This window comes from Drosophila virilis, chromosome X (genome assembly GCF_030788295.1).
Source record: "Drosophila virilis strain 15010-1051.87 chromosome X, Dvir_AGI_RSII-ME, whole genome shotgun sequence".
Taxonomy (NCBI): domain Eukaryota; kingdom Metazoa; phylum Arthropoda; class Insecta; order Diptera; family Drosophilidae; genus Drosophila; species Drosophila virilis.
Genome location: NC_091543.1, coordinates 6647501 through 6664379, shown reverse-complemented (window position 1 = coordinate 6664379; position 16879 = coordinate 6647501). Strand labels below are relative to the sequence as shown.

At 39.7% G+C, this 16879-nt stretch overlaps 1 protein-coding gene across 31 annotated transcripts in view; it reads left to right on the top strand.

Annotated features, from left to right (window-relative positions):
• Nucleotides 1–16879, top strand: part of trol (terribly reduced optic lobes) — a 125502-nt gene that overhangs the window by 48542 nt on the left and 60081 nt on the right. For 2 of the 31 annotated variants that reach the window (XM_070210967.1, XM_070210964.1), the window contains exons 1-2: nt 4893–5116; nt 12094–12304. The exons of 28 other annotated variants lie outside the window; for them this stretch is intronic. In XM_070210967.1, coding sequence (XP_070067068.1) covers nt 12196–12304 — 109 coding nt within the window. In that variant the 5' untranslated portion in view covers nt 4893–5116; nt 12094–12195. Of the gene's footprint in view, nt 1–4891; nt 5117–12093; nt 12305–16879 lie in introns of those variants that run through there. One more of the 31 variants, XM_070210958.1, reaches the window with a different exon arrangement.

Genomic DNA, 16879 nt, shown 5'->3' with positions numbered 1-16879 from the left:
TGGAACTGGAACTGATTAGAGCTTATCATAATTCATTATGATTATTAAAAAACAGAGCAACTTTTGACAAATCATAAAAGACTTCGTCTCGAGCCACGAGTTCTCGACATCCTTTCCAAGCATTAACTGCTCTATAAACTTGTCTGGATTTCTATATTTATGCATAAAAGTATATTTTTATATCCACATTCACATTTGCAAAAAACATATATGCTAGCGTGCGATGCAGTTTGAAGCTTCAAATTTTGTGCATAGTTTTTACGACTTCCATTTAAATTCTATTCCTACTATCCTGAAATCTTACGTTTTTGAATATTACAAAATGTTGCTGAAATTCCCGACAAGTTTCTGGCAGGTTTGTGTTTTAATCAATTTCCGTCCATTTTCCACTGTTGCCCGTGGAATTGCAACAAGTCTTTACGTAACGTTCGATCGAACGAAACTTAGAACTTTTCTTTTTTTTTCAACTTATCCAAACCAAACTGTGCCCATTCTGTATCGACTTCCAAGGAAAAATATATGAATTTGATTGGAATATTGAAATATAATTCTCTTTGCATTGTCATTTTTGTCGTGTTGCTCGCACTTCTCGAAATTGTTTAAATTCAATTTAGATAACATTCAGCCTTATGAATCAGAATTAATTTGAGACAAAAATAATCATATTGCACTTGACATATATTTTTCCGTTTATTGGAACCTTGTGAACATGAAATCGAATATGATTTCGTAGTCGCGTTTATGAATTGAACAACATAAGTTAGCCAAACTTCATTTATTTATGCTATGGCATAAAACTTTTAACCAATTGATTTAATTGACTGTATTCTAGACTGGGATCCCGAAGAGACTTGACCTGATAGTTCTTTATCGTAACAAACCATCAAATTATTATCTGAATATTTGCTTGTTCTATTCGTTTGCAATACATGTACTTAAGTACTTTACAACACTGGTGTCGCATAGTGTTTGCAACGCTTTGTTATACTTTTTTTGGTTTGGCTCATTTCTCTTTCGCTGAACAAGATATGTGTGTTTCTTATTTGGTATTATAAACATTTGCTTCTTGTTTTATTTGGCTGTTGTTTAGGTTCGGCTCGCAGTTCGAGAACCTCTTTTTCCAACTGTCATCAATCAGGCTTGGGTTCGAACCAATGTTTTTGCCTCCAGCGATAATTCAGGCTTGAGTTGAACCAACGTCTTTTTCGGTTCGTGAATCTTTTTGGGTTCGAAGCAATGCCCTGGTTTGAGCAATTGTTCGTGAAGCTGTTTTTCCCATACATTGCAGTTCCGACTTGGGTTTGAACCACTTCCTTGATTCGCGGTTCAGTTTGTGAACCTGTTTTTCCACATTTAGTTACTCAGGCTTGGGTTCGAACCAATGACTTTCGCTTTCGGGATGACCTTAGCTTATTCAGACATACTTTCCAGCCTTTTTTTCGTCACATTTTGAGCATAAAAAATAAATGGTTCTCGTAGCTAAACATAATTGGGATTTATTTAGTTTCAGTTCCGGTTCAAAACCGGTTCGCAGCCTTGAAAAGGAAATACTGAAGTGTGTTGCAAACATCGAAGCTTATGAATATAAGTAGATATGTTTATGGATATATGCATAAACATCTATTTCCGAGACGGCTTGAAATTAATACTCTATTGTATCTAGATAAATGTCAACATGTGTGTGTGTGTGTGTGTGTGTGTGTGTGTGTGTGTGTGGATATCCAAGTGCCCGTATTATTGAGAAAGAACTTCAAGACTGTTCGAGCTGAGGCCGGGGGACTGAGACTGTGGCGCGGCTTGATGGAGGGGGGGGGGGGGGGGGGGGGGAGCTGAAGCGGAGGCTGTGCTTCTTAAGGTCGTTTCTGTTTGTTGAGTGGATCGTGGGGCTGTGGGCGTTGCGGGGCGGTGCGGGGCGGGGCAAGTGTAGGGCTCTGAAGTTGCAAGCGCATTTTGATTGTTTTGTGGCGCAGTGTTGTGCAATTCGAAACTGTTGCGGCAGTTGTTGTTGTTGCAATTGTTGTTGTTGCAATTGTTGTTTTTGGTGTTTGGAAAGTGCGTCATTTGGAGCAATTGCTGCGGTTGTTCTTGTTGTTGCTGTTGCTGCTGCTGCTGCTGTACTTGAGCGCCGCTAAATTTTAATTATTATGTAAACACACACACACACACGCACACTCGCATAATTCAACATAAAAGAGTTGCCCTTTATTTGAAGCAGCGAGGGGGAAGCTGGGCGGTTGCCTCTGCTCAATTTACAGTTATATTTTATGTTGAATTGTTTTAGGATACCCTTTTCAAAAAATGCTTAAACAGGGTATAATGCATTTAAAAGCAACTGCAATATCCCACAGACTTGATATATATTCTAAATCAGAAGCTAGAAAAATAGAAAGCATATATAAAGCTTATTTTCGGCACGCCGAAGTTTTAATACTCTTTTAACCAGACACTTGCCATACGCCGAGTTCGATAACAATTTTTTTTTTTTGGGAACTGACGAACTTGGCTATAGCAAATCGACTGTTGCTGCTGATCTAGAAGATATATACTCTATGCGGCTGGAGATGTCTTCTTCGATGGGTTATACATTTCATCACAAAATTATAATATGGCTCTACAGAACGTGGCTCTATCAAAACGCATGAGTAAATCTTGCTTAATTATGTCCAATTCATATTTTGCTAAGTCTTCTTCTTACCGACGAATATTCTTTAGTTCCATTTACAATTTATATCGATAAGAATCGACCAAATCAGGTGCATAGCTTCTCGTCTAGTGGATTTGGATAGCCCAAAATTTAACAAAAAAAAATAAAAAAAAAAAAACTATCAATTTTTTGAGATACAGCTTTGGGCTCAAGTCTGTGCACAGTTTTTGTTGCCGTATTTATGCTGACAAAATTTCAGAAAGCCAGAACAAATAAACAGCCAAGTTACTTGAGAATCGCATTGATCTATATTTGGGTTTCAGGCGATGTTAGCTTGTGATGGGTAACATCTAGTCGGGCATACCCTGCTCAAGCCCTTTTCCTTTGGGTTTGGTTCGCTGCTGCGGTTGCATTTTGCTTGGGCTCTTGATTAAATATTTTGTTTATAATTGTTTGGCATCGATTCGATGTTTGACCGCTCGCCACTTGCACTTTTGGCCCACAAAGTGGGCAGTCAACACTCTTAGCCAGCCCTCCCCCCTCCCCCCTCTACTCCCTCCCCCCCCCCCCCCCCCCCCCCCCGGGCAACAGTCAGCGACTCCCCAACAGTCAATTAGCAGCTTTGCTGCTCGCTGCTCTGCGTTAAATGGCTGGCGATTTGGCTGCAGCACGGAGCGACACACACACACCCGCACACACACCCGCACACACATATACACACACTCATACACTTATACACACTCCGGGGACCGCATATGCAAATTGAATTTGCTAGCCAGGGCGCTTTTCTTTTCACACTTTGAGCCAAAATAGAAAAAAAAAAAAAGTTGGCAAAAATTAAGGCAACGAGTGCAAGACAACAACAACAACAACAACAATCAGCAGCAGCAACAACTGTTGTTAAAAATCATAAAAATCATAACAACAAACAATGTAAACAACACACACACACACACACACACACACACACACACACACGGGGGAATTGTGCATGTCTGATAAGTTTGGAGTGTACGAAAAGGAATACATATATAAACAAAAATAAATAAAGATGTGTTGTCTCTGAATTGCGCCAGCTTAAATAGACGCGCACAAAAACAAAGCATTTTTTAGAGATTTTCAAAATATGAATTCATAGAGGAAATTACCCGGCGTTGGTCGGAGCAAATGGATCGTCTAGCTAGTGTTCAACTTAAGTCATATAAAAAGCGATATTAGTGCGAAATTTCATAATTAAAACAAGCAAAAGTGCCCGACTGTGGGATACCCTAACCATTCTCTCACCTAAACCAAAGCAAAAGTTCAAAGTTGGTGAAGCGGAAACAAATACAGAAATATAAGCATTGCAAAATTGCTGCTGAATTTGAACCGGCGACCTGCCGACGACATTTATGCAAAGGTTCCGATTTGTCTTTGTCTGTCGTTTAGGGAAGGAATTCTTCTCACGTGCGATTTCAAAGGAAGCCTAGTCTTTTTATATATATAAACTATATACTTTAAGCATTCTAAACTCAAGACTTGAATGTGTTACCAGACTCGTGATAAAACTAGAATACCCTTTGCAGAGTTATGCAAACAGAAACCAGAAAAGCGCACAACTTCCGCTGCTGCTGCTGCTGTTATTTGCTGTTCTTCTGTATGTGTGTGTGTGTCTGTTTGCTGTGCATAAAATTTAAATGCTCGTGTGTCTTAAGCTTGCGCCTGCTGCCCAAAGCTTGAAACGACTGGCGCAGGCGCAACAAAAGCGCAAGCAACATGTTGCTGTCGCACAACAGCAACAACAACATTCGCCTAACAGCAGCCCAATGTTAGTAACATGCTGCTGTTAATGAAGCCTAGGCCATGCAACCTGGTTGGCTGTGCCCGCTGAAGCGTCGTGCCCGACACACCCGACCCCCCCGCCCTATACACCCACAGCAGCACGCCAGGGGCGAACCGAACAAAACCGATTGCCGAACGGCAGCCGAGGCGGCAAAAGCTTCGGGCGCCTTCGTTCTATTAGACATCGCTGCGTGTGCGTCGGCTGCTTCGGCTGGCGTTGGAGACGACGACGTCGCAGTCGTCGTGTTGACTTTGTTAGCGCCTCGGCTGCTTTGGCGCTGGTTCGGTTGCGTTAGCTGCGTCGTCTGCTTCGGCTCGGCTCGTCTCGTCTCGTCGTTTGTTTGACGTCTCCTCCGACGCAGGGCCGTGCGCTTGGGCCGCTGGGCGAGTCGATGCCGGCGCTGGCTGCAACGCTGCTGCGTCAGTTCAAATTGAAGCGTTTGCGTGTGCGTTTCGTTGTGCAGCGACTGCGACTTGTGACTTTTGTGACTTGGTGACTTTGTGACTTTGTGACTTGGTGACTTGTAACTGCGACTGGGGACTGTGGCGCGTGTGCAACCACTCAGCGAATCAACTTTAAACAATTCCGTTTATATTTTTTTTCCACAAATAACTTCCACAAAAACCCATTTTTTTTTTTTTGTTTTTTGAGTAAGTTACAGGAATTGAGTGTCAAAAAAAAAAAAAGGAAATCGAAAAACTAAAAAACCAAAACAGAAAGAAAAACATTTTCGAATTGTGTTAAATTTGAGTTTTTTTTTTTTTTTTTGTTGTTTGCAAATATTGAAAAACATTTTTGCAGCTCGGCTCTTGGAGTGCTTTGTCGCAGCCCCCCCCCAAAAAAAAAACTAATCCCAACTTTGATCGTAAACTCGTTTTTTTTTTATATATAGCTAGGTTTTTTACTGGCTATTTTTTTTCCGAGCTGTTGTTATTTTTTCTGCGTGTCCTTTGGAATTGTGTCGAAAATTTGTGTCATATTTTGAGTGAAGTTTTCATCGCAACGTTTCTCTGTGGACATTTTTTTACTTTAAGCCTTTTTGTCGCCAGAATTCTGTAAATTTTATTTAAATACTTTTTCTTGAGATAATTTAAAAAAAAAACATTTTAAAAAATGTGGAAAAAAGAATCCTTCCCTCCAAATGCCTGTAATTGTAATTTTGATTAAATATGTAACAAAATAGTAAAATATTTTTCTGCTGTGCCAAATTGTGCTTGAAAATTTTTTCAAGTAATGGAAAATGGAAGGAAAGCTTATTGCGAATAAAATTATTCGAATTTTCGCTACTCTTTCGTGAATTCTTAAGCTTTTATTTGAGTTTTTTTGTCAAGCCAGTTTCGTGATATTCAATTTTGCCTGGAAATCAGTTCCTTTAAGTTCAGTTATGCCTGGAAATCAGTTCCTGGAAATTTGTTCCATTGAGGTTCAGCTATGCCTGGAAATCAGTTTCATGATGTTGTGTTATGCCTGGAAATCCGTTCCTGAAAGTTCCGTTATGCCTGGAAATCAGTTTCATGATGTTGTGTTATGCCTGGAAATCCGTTGCTGAAAGTTCCGTTATGCCTGGAAATCAGTTCCTGGAAATTTGTTCCATGAAATTCAGCTATGCCTGGAAATCAGTTCCATGATGTTGTGTTATGCCTGGAAATCCGTTCCTGAAAGTTCCGTCATGCCTGGAAATCAGTTTCATGATGTTGTGTCTTGCCTGGAAATCCGTTCCTGAAAGTTCCGTTATGCCTGGAAATCAGTTCCTGGAAATTTGTTCCATGAAGTTCAGTTATGCCTGGAAATCGGTTCCTTGAAACTAAGTTGATGTCTGGAAATCTATCTATATCTATGCTAAAGCACAGTCAATTCAATTAATCGCAGGCTTTGATTAAAAATTACAGAAAATCCTCAAGAAAAAATGTTAACCAAAGTTCTCTTCAATTAAAACAAAGAATTTAGAACTTGTATAAAACTTTTTAGTTTTTTTCTAGATTCCATTTGTAAGGTATTAATGCTGCTGACTAACTTTGTTCTAGTTTTCTATATTCGAGTTCGAATTTAGGTGCCAATATTTTGGACGCTGCTGTGCGCGAGATGAGCTTTGCCTTTTGTCTTTGCTGCTGCTCCGGCATATATAGCATATATATATATATATTTATATATATATATGTATATATGCGGGCTTCAGTTGTCTGCCAATATTTGTTGTTGTTGTTGCACAAATATTTTTTTTGCTATCTGTTAAACAATTGTAAATTGCTGTTCTTGTTGACAGCAAATCTTAAAGAAATATATTTAAAGAGAAAAAAAAAGAAGGAGAAGAAGATGATGCAGAAGCCATCGCTGAGCCAGCGAATAAATCGAATAAATCTGCCAAAGAGAGGACATTAAACGTTGCTGGCACTGATCGCGGCTCGTGTATCTTTGTATCTGACAGATACGACGTTGCGATGGAAATAGCAGCAGCAACAACAACAACAACAACAACAACAATTAGTGTCGAAAGTTGTGCAGCCTGACAAATTGCCGACAAAATATAAAGAAAACAGCGCATTTCACACTCCCTCCCCCTCCCTCTCTCTTTCCCACTCACTTCTGCTCTATTTGGGGTTGGCGACACTTCTTATAAATAACAGGCCCAAATAAGGCAGAACCCCCAAACCATCTCAGCAAACTATTTTCGTAGCCAGCCCCAAGATTTCCACTCAAAATTAAGCTGATCCGCACAGTCGCGTCCAAAATATTAGTACCAAGAAAAATACCAGCAAGCTTTCAGTTGTGTTAAACGAGTTTTTGCAGCTTTCCATTTGCAATTACTGTTAATTAGAAGATATGAAAAGAATTGCATTTTGAGCATTATTCAGAATCTAGAGAAAACTATAAAAGTTTTCTTTATAAAATTGTGTTCCTTACACAAAAGCAAGTAGGATCCGTATCTAAGTTCTTAGTGAAAAGTTTATTTTACGAGAAAAGTCCATTTAGTTCACATTGAAGATAAAAAAAAGTATGCCTTGAGTCTAGCGTATTTTCATCACTGGAAATATTTAAAGAAAGGTGCACTCAGTTCAAAGTAAATTAAATACTTATTTGGCTATTTTACAAGCTAAAAAATCTATGAACATTTCAAACTCAACTTTATTCCACTCTATTTGCAAGCCAGAACTATGCAAGATTCGTATCTAGCCCTGCAAATCTGTGGAAATTTTAAGCATAAATTCCATTAAGTTTATTTGCAAGTGTAAAAGTAGATTTTCCACAAATCTGTGAAAACTTGAAATGTAAAATTGCATTTACCTCATCTTTTAAGAAATCTTTGAAAGAAAAGTCCGCTCAGCTGCTTTCTAAGTCAAATGTATGTCGAATCTGTATTTAGCCTTATTTATGTCCTTCATATCTGTGATTAGTTTAAACGTAAAGTGCTCATTTAGCTTATTTCGAAGACAAAAGCAGGATGCTTATCAGGCCTTTATGCAGGTTCTACAATTCACTGGACATATTCAAAGAAAATGTGCATTTAGTTAAGTTCCTTTTCATGCACTGTGAGAAAAAGTCCAGCTGGTTAGTTTCCAAGCCAAAAGTCGGCTACGTATCTAAACATTTATTATTTTCATCTTTTCAATGCCTTTCATTTGATTTTTGTCTATGTGAAATTTACAAAAGCAAACTGCGCTTTGTTCAAGAGATGAACCAAATTGAAGCTCTGGCCGTTTGTCGAGTAATCAACTTGTAAGGCTTCAACAAAGTGAACTCTGAGATTTTCATTCAAAATTCAAAAAATGCCCAAAAGCAGCAGCTGTGAACATTTCTTATATACTTTTATTTGAAATCTCTCTTCATATTTTTTTTTTTTGTATTATTTGTGCAGCGTTTGCATTTTCGATTTGTGTGTGTGTGTGTGTGTGTGTTTCGGTTCGTTTGGTATTTTTTTCTGTTTCTGTTAAATTGTCGAGGATCAGCTTGCATGTGAAAACGTTGGCAGTTTTTCGCTTGTGGCTTGGGTTTCCCAGGCCCGCATTTGGCTGGCATTCAATGGAATGCCGAAACGCGATTGAAGGCTGCACATAATATTATCGCTTAAAAGAGCTGCTGCCAGCTTTCGCAGCATTTAGTTAGCCGCACAGACCCCTTTGCCACCGCGCCCGCCCCCGCCCCCCTCCCATTAAATGCTGTCCTGTTGCAGCTTCTGCCACATTATGCCTCATTAATTTTAATGACTTTTCACGCACAAAAAAGGCAAGCTAAACACGCTTAGTTAAGCTTTTAATGATGAGATCTTAATATACAAATTGTATATGCTAAGACATCAGTTGCGCGCGTGCACGCCGTGTGGCATGCGGCATGCGGCAAGCGGCAAGCGCATCATTACTTGCCACACAAAAACAGGCGCAATTTTTGTTTATGAATAATAAAAAAAAAAAAAATGAAGGGAAATATTGCCTGAAAAGCGCCTGGTAAAGTCAGCGCGTGCAGCGTACTTTGAATGCAAAATTTGCTAAACAACAAAATCTGGCAAAAAACTGAACACGACCTAGCGATGCCCTAAAAAAAAATAGCCAAAAATTATACAGATATATAAATTGCAATTAATATGTGCTCAGTTTGTTACGTTTGTTAGAAAAGGAAGAGAAACAAACATAAAAAGTTGAACCAGCGACTTCACGCCAGCTGGTTCAACGCGCTCAAATAGCTCCCCAAATAGCCCCGCTCTTCACCTTCCCTCCACCCCCACATCCACTTTATACGCATCCAGCCATAACTGTTTGGGAATTGCAAGCCAAAAATCGAAATAAATTTCAATATTGCTTTGTTATTTTGATTTTGATTTATTGTGGCACAGTCCGAGAACTAATTTAGGCATTTGTTTTTGGGCATTTATGTATATCGCCCTGGTGTCTGGCTAATTGGTTGGGCTGGCTTCGGCACAGAGATCAGCATAAAAATATGTTGTTAAAAACAAAATAATGGGCGGCCGCGCCACTTATTATGTGAATGCAGTTTGGTGTATTGTTGCTGCCGCGGCCGCTTGTTGCCCCATTGTGTTGCAATCTGCCAATTATTATGCGTAACATGTTCGGCTTGGCCAAAACTTGGCTGTCGCTTCGTGTGCGCCACTTGCAGTCGGGCCAAACTAAAAGCATTCCTTTAATGTTAACTTAATTGAAACATAGGCAACAACAACAGCAACAATGGCAACTGCTTTTTGTTGTATCTCATTCAATAATTTAAAAAAATAGTGATTTTTTTTTTTGCTGTACACAATGGTCGTGGCAGGCATTTTGCCAAATGCCGCATAAACTACAAAGCTTTTACGCGTATCTCATAGATACGGCTTCCGCAGCCAGGCCAGCAGCAACAACAACAGCAGCAGCAGCAGCAACAGCAAAGCCTTTCACGTCACAACATTCAAAAAGCATTCAATATTCAAGCATTCGCGCATTCGAACGCTTTTTCGCACTCAAAATCGCGCGCAGATGGTCAAATGCACCTCCCCCTGCGCCTCGACCCGTCGCGCCTCTGGCCACAAGCGTCGCACACACACATGGCCAAAGGCGGCGTGCTGTTGGGCTGCTTAGAAGGGGGGAGGGGGGGGGGGGGGGGGGTTCGCTGTACTGTGTCTGGCATATTCCAAGTTCAAGTTCATTACAGCGCCGCATGAAATCGGAATTTTTTGATAAATTACTTTATGGTCCTTAGTATTATTTGCTTTATTTTGTTTTTACCACTTTTTTATTTGCTCATATGAAATTTGTGTTGTTGTAATTTATGCGCGACATTTTGTGCATTATTTGCACAATTTGCCACAGCGAGAGGGATGGAGAGAGAAGGAGAGAGAGAGAGAAACGGAGAGAGAGAGACAAAGATGTCATGTAAAACTGGGCAAACATTTTTATTATTTTATTTTTTCATATAATTTAATTTTTTTCTAAATAATTGAACATTTTTCACGAGCTGGCATATTATAAATACTTTGGTATTTTTTAAATACTAGCCTGCATTTGTTGCTTTCTTGATTCGGTTCGTATAGCTGTTTTTTCTTCTTCTTATACTTAAACCTTTTTAATTAGGTTTGTTCCTTGGTTTATTTTACCATAAACTTTCATTTTGATGTAAAACTTTTATTTCGACTCAACAATTGTCCGCTTTTCTTCTAAAAGTATTGCAAATTTGTGCTTTCTTCAATTTGGTTCTGGGCTACACCCAAAGTGCGCGCAACTCGTAAGGTTTGAACCATGGCAAAGAGAGAGCACCAGTTAGATTCAAACTCGAATAGATTCTCAACAAAACGCTCAAAATGTGCGCTGGACTTTTGTGAAGCTCAAGTTTCGTAACGCAACTCGTGAGGTTTGAACCATGGCAAAGAAAAAGCACCAGTTCGACGCGAAATTGGCTTGTAGTCTAATCCTGCGACTTTCGCTTCTCCTTCTAGTTAAGTTTCAAGCCCGGTCATAATTAACACTGTTTGAACTTTGCTTCAGAAGGTTCGCGGTTCAAATCCACCGACATTTCGCCAACTGTCGTTTGGTTTTCGTTTTTGTTTTCGCCTGTTTGTTCATTTCGTGTTTTGCGATTTGCTGCAATCGAAATAATTGGCAAAAAAAAAAAAAAAAAAAAAAAACGATTCAAACATGCGCTTCAATTTCCCCTTGCAGAATGTGCTTTGAGGTTAGGTTGTGTGCGCTGCCCGATAACCTTAGACCCTTGCCTTGCCCCGCCCTGCCCACCCCCTCCCCGTGCTTTCGTGTGTACAAAATATAGAATGGAAATTTGAAATTTTGATGCGACTGTCGACAACAATTGAACAATTGAATGCTGATGAGGCAGCCGCCAGTCGCTGCCTGAAAGCGGGCCGAGAATTTTTCTAAATATTTTCCTTTTCTTCGTTTACATGTTTCTTTTTTTTTTTTTTTTTTTTATTGCAATAATTTTATTTTCATTTGGCGCCTTTTTTATTTATTATTTATTTCTCCTGCTGTTTGGGCATATGAAAATATTTTGTTATTTAAAATTAAAGAACATTTAATGCGAGCTATATAGTTGCCCCAACCATTTCCCCCACCCGCATCACCCGCTCCCCGCTGCCGCCATTGACCGGCTCAGTGTGTGTCCTGTGTTGGCTTGTTTTCCGCACTTTTCAGTTGTCCTTTTTTTTTTTTTTTTTTTTTTGAACAGTATTTTTGTTTATTTTTTGGCACTTTTTTCACTTTTTTCACTTTTCATTTCGCATAGACAAAGGCGGAAGTGTCCAATGCTGTGCGGGTGGAGGGAGGGTTGGCAAGGGGCGGGGCTCTTCATTGCTTTCATTTGTAACGGAAATGCTTGTGAAAATATCCCCTTTTGTGTGAGTGGGTGCGTGTGTGTGTGTTTGTGTGTGTGTGTCCTGTTCGGCTGCTGTACTGGGTGTTAATGCGTTGTCTTTGACCGGAAGCGCTTCCACTGTCCGCTGCCGCGCCCCCGCTGTGCGCTTTATGCGCTGCCCCAAGCGCCGCGGGTGGCTCGGGCTCCCTTTTAACTATGTCGGGTGTTAACAGGGGGGGGGGGGGGACGACAACAACAACAACATTTGTATGAAGCACTCCGAGAGCCGCGCTTTTGTCGCTGCCACATTCCACTTGCTAAATAGGCTGCAAATCTCTTGCAGTTGCATTTGCCACAAGAAAAAAAGCGTCGCTGTCGCTGTCGCTGCTGCTGCTGCTGCTGCTGCCCCTTTAGGAGGAATTCCCAGTGACCGCAGGCCAGCTACATGGCTAGGCTAATGCAGCCCCTGGCGGCCATTTGGCTGCTGTGGGCGCTGCTGGGCGCCGACCTCAGTGCGAGGCGTGGCGTTGAGGCGCGCAGCTGGGATTATCATGGTAAGTTCGCGCACAGATTGACTTTGGCCACGCCAAAAACTCTAAACGAAGCTATGAAATTGTAAGCCAAAACAACAACAAAACACACACAACTCAGTGTTGGCCATTCGGCTAGTTTTTGTATGCAGTTGGCTATTTTTTGAAAAGGAATTTAGCCTATTTTTAATTTGCTGCACTTTTTTGAACAATCTCCAATATTCCAAACAGCTTAACTTTTTGCCTGTATTGCGACAATATTTATTAAGGCGCAACTGGAAATAGGCTAAAAGAAGCCGAAAAATATATAGAAAAGTATATCAGTAGAAAGATTAAAGTCCGTGTGTGTAAATGCATTTCTTTTAGGAACCATGCAAGCTAGAGCTTAAAATGTTAAGCATTCAATTAAATGAAATAAAGTTTATAGACATCTTACCTTAAATATCTTCTCCCATTTTCGTAATATCAATAAATATCGATTTTGAGACATTTAGTTTGAAGCACAACTGGAGTATATAAAGAGATATGATGCCCCTCCACATGCATTAAATTAGCAAAAACTCATAGAGATCGGACTCTAGATACCGAAGCTAAGCAAGAATGCATTTTGCATGATGTGGCTACTGGGGAAGAAGAAGCACAGTTAATTACGTTAATCGTCTATCGAGTTCGTTGTCTTGTCAAAAAGTGTGACCGTAGCAGCAAGATGCATTGCGATCGCTTCAGGCAGGCAGCTCTTTGGCTTTTTGTGTGCCACGAAACCCTGCTAATTAAATACAGCTATTTTTTTTTTTTAGCTTTTTAGCCATTTTGGCTGGAAGTTTGTTGTATGCGACAGCTGGCAACACTGTCGCCCATCGATTGCGTTACAATTAATTTCAATCAGCGAATGGCATCCGCATTTAATTGCCGCTCAATTGCAAGCAGAATTGACAACAGCGCATGCAGCTGCACAGATTGGCGCCTGAGCAGGGACCAAGCGAGCGCACACACACACACACACACACACACACACACACGCAGGCAGACACACTTGCGCAGACATAGACAATGCTTTATGGCATTCGGTCACACTGTTATCTTTCGTCTCAATCGTGCCCGTCGTGCACAAATCTAGGCTAATTGTTTGTCGCTTTTGTAATAATGATGCCAGCGACCAATTAATTTGCACAAACATCTTAATTTAGAAATAAGAGAAGTAAAGCACACACACACACACACACAGAGAGAGAGAGAGATACACATACACACGAGCACTTAAACATGACGTGGGTCACACTTACAAACTGTGCTTGCACTTGACTTTCTGCTTTTATACTGAACACTCAACCATTACGCAACTGCATTGCTTTCAATGCGTTCGAATTGCAAAATCTTTGAAATTTCAAACCAGAATTATGCCCTTACATTTACTTTATATTTAGATGTCGAAGGCAACGTGGCCTGGTCTTGAGCTATGATTATGATCCTAAATATTTTCGATTTTCAAGAGTGAGCTTGTGTTCATGGATAATTTGGTTTTCACAAAATTAATGAAGCACGGTAATTTAGTTAATAAGCATGCACAATATGCATTCAAGCTCTTTCACACGCCGCATTTGCCTTTGAAAATGAAGCAAGAGAGAGAGAGAGAGAGAGAGAGAGAGAGAGAGAGAGAGAGAGAGAGAGAGACCAAATGGAAGTTTACACTTAGGACGCACAACGTTTGCGAAAATAGCACAAAAAGAAAAGGAAAAAAGTAACTGGCCAAAGTTTCAAATACTTAGAAAACCCTTTGTGAATAGAGCTTAACAGTAAAACATTAAAAAGAGTGGAAGTGCAATTCTTGTCTAATAAATTTGGGAATTCAATTTTAGATGAAAATGTTAAGCCAGCGTCAGTAAAACCTTTGCGAATATAGCAAAAAAGAGGAACAAAAAAAATTGAATGCAGGAAATATAAGACTTGCTAGAACTAACATTTTCGTCTTTGTAAACTTCTACTTTGATGTTGAAATAAAGACAGTAACACGTTTGCGAACACAGCAGCAAAAGAGAACGTGAAAAGATTGGGAAACGTTAACGTTAATGGCACAAAAGAGAAAATAAACGAAAAATGGCAAGAGAATAAATTGACGGCCAACTGAAGCAATCGCATATTTAAACAAGAATACATTTGAATTAAAGTAAATAAATGAAAAGAAAATGATGCAATACGGAATGCTTTAACTAATATCAAAATGTAAACAATTTTCACGGACTTGTTATCTAATATGTATTTGCACATGTGCAGCCAGTTGCAATTATGTGCCACTTTATCTAGCTAGATGGAACTCTCTGCTATGTTGGTATTTCCTGATTGTAAATCTATTGTTTAAGTGACTATCTGATGGGGCTCAAAGGGGTGTGGGGAGGGGGCAAGGGAATCGTGTTAGTTGGTGGTCACGAGTTTGTACAAAGACGCTTCTCACTTTCTAGGCCTTTGGTCACGGTCAGTGCTAGAGGTAGAGAGAGGGGGTGAGGGAGAGAGAGTCGGAGGGGGAGAGAGTGAGCTAGAGCTTAAAGCGAACAGATTCTGATATTTGATATACGGCAAAGACAATGTTAAAAGACAAAGGTACATAGAAATTAAAACTGTAAACGTGTGTGAGTGTGTGTGTGTGTGTGTGTGTGTGTGTGCCTGCAGTTAAATGTATTTACGACAATGTCATCCTTGACTTCATTAAATGGCATGTGTGTGCTGCCGCTTAACTGTGAATGCGCCAGCGTGTATCTGCATCTTTGTATCTGTATCTCTTGCATGTGTATCTGCAGCTGCATTTATGTAACTTTATATGTGACGAGCAGCAGCAGCAACGGCAGCCACAAATATAAAACAAACAACTTTTATTTGTATTTTTTTTTTTTCTATTTTTTATTTATTTTATTATTATTATTGTTTTGTGTATATTTTTTGGTTGTTATTTGTCTTCATGTGGATTTGCAAACGCATGCATTTTAAATGCTGGCAAATGCCCAAACAATATTTTGGAATTATTAAATTTCGTTTGTCGTTTATTAAATAACCTCAACATAACAAAGTAAATGTACAAGCTGACCAGTTAACGTCTAAATATAGACTCTTTTTGCACTCTTTTCATCTTACATCATTCAGAATTCGTGCGCAATGCGAGAGTGTTGGCCTTAAAGCTTTTTAAATGTTTTTCTGCACATTTCATAGCCTGCCGTCTTTATAAATACAACAACAACGAAATATGTATTTTTTTATAAAATGTGCAAATCTTTGAATAGATTTTAATGCCTTCCAGCTGAGCTTCATGTAACCAAATTTAAAAGATTTAAGTGCGAGTGCTTAAATACTTTACATTTAAGAAACTCGACTCGTATGTGGCCAAGTGGTTGCTTTGCGTTTGAATAAAAGCTGAAATATATAAATAATTGACGGGAAACCTTAAAGAAACTTTTCAAGCCCAGTTTGCGAAACAACAACTTTATTAGTTGCAGATTTAGCCAGAGACTAAATCCCGTATTTGGCTAAGCGTATGCTGCCTCGCTTTGTCGTTTTTTAAGTCAATCAGTCAATTCAGTCAGTCAGTCAATCAGCCGGTCAATAAGTCAGTCAGTCAAGTGGTCAATCAGTCAGTCAATCATCTAAATAATCAGTTAGTCAGTGTATCATTGAGTTTTTTTTTGTGGGAAAAACAGTTAGTCACAATCAGTGCGCTAATAAGTCAGTCAGTCAATCAGTGAGTCAACTATTCAATAGTAAGTCAATCAGTCCTTTAATCATTCAGTCAGTAGGTCAAGATGTCAGTCAGTCTGTCAATCATTCAGTTATTCAGAGTGTTATAAGTCAGTCAATCAGCTAGTCAATCCGGCACTCAATCCTTCAATCAGTGAGTCACTCGGTCCGTCAATCATTCATTCAAACAAATAGCAAATCAATCATGCAGTCTGCCTGTCAATCAGCCAGTCAGTCAGTCAATAAGTCAGTTAGTCAATCAGCGCAGCAATCATTCAGTCAGTGAGTCAAGAGGTCAGTTAGTCAGTCAATTAGCCAGTCAATCAGTCAGTCAGTGAGTCAATCTGTCAGTCAATCAAGCTTGAGGGGATCAAGTTCTTTAAAAATAAACCAAAGTTTGTTGCAGCTTGGGATAGTTACAGGGTATTTGCTGGTGGCTTGTAATGTTTTATTTATTTGTTTAACTGATTTGTGGCAATGTGCATATATGTGTGTGCGAGTGTGTGTGTGCGAGTGTGTGTGGGTGTGTGTTGTTGTGTATGTCCACTTTTTCATAATTTATTTTTCTTTGCAAATTTTAGTTTGTTGCTATATTTTTTGTTGTTTTTGTCTTTCTGCCTGCAAAATGTTTATTTTTTATACAATGCAACGGCCGCCGCCCGCCGCCCACACACACACACACACACACACACACACACACACACAATTCTACAGTTGCAACACAAAAGCTAAAAACTTGAGTTTTCTGGTTGCCTGCGTCAAGCGCTTCCTGAAGAACCCGCAAAAAAAAAAGGCGAACAAGAAAAGAAATGAAAAATAAAAGAACAGAAGCAGCAGACAAAAGCTAAGAAGAAGAAGAGGCAGAGCGGGGACAGAAGC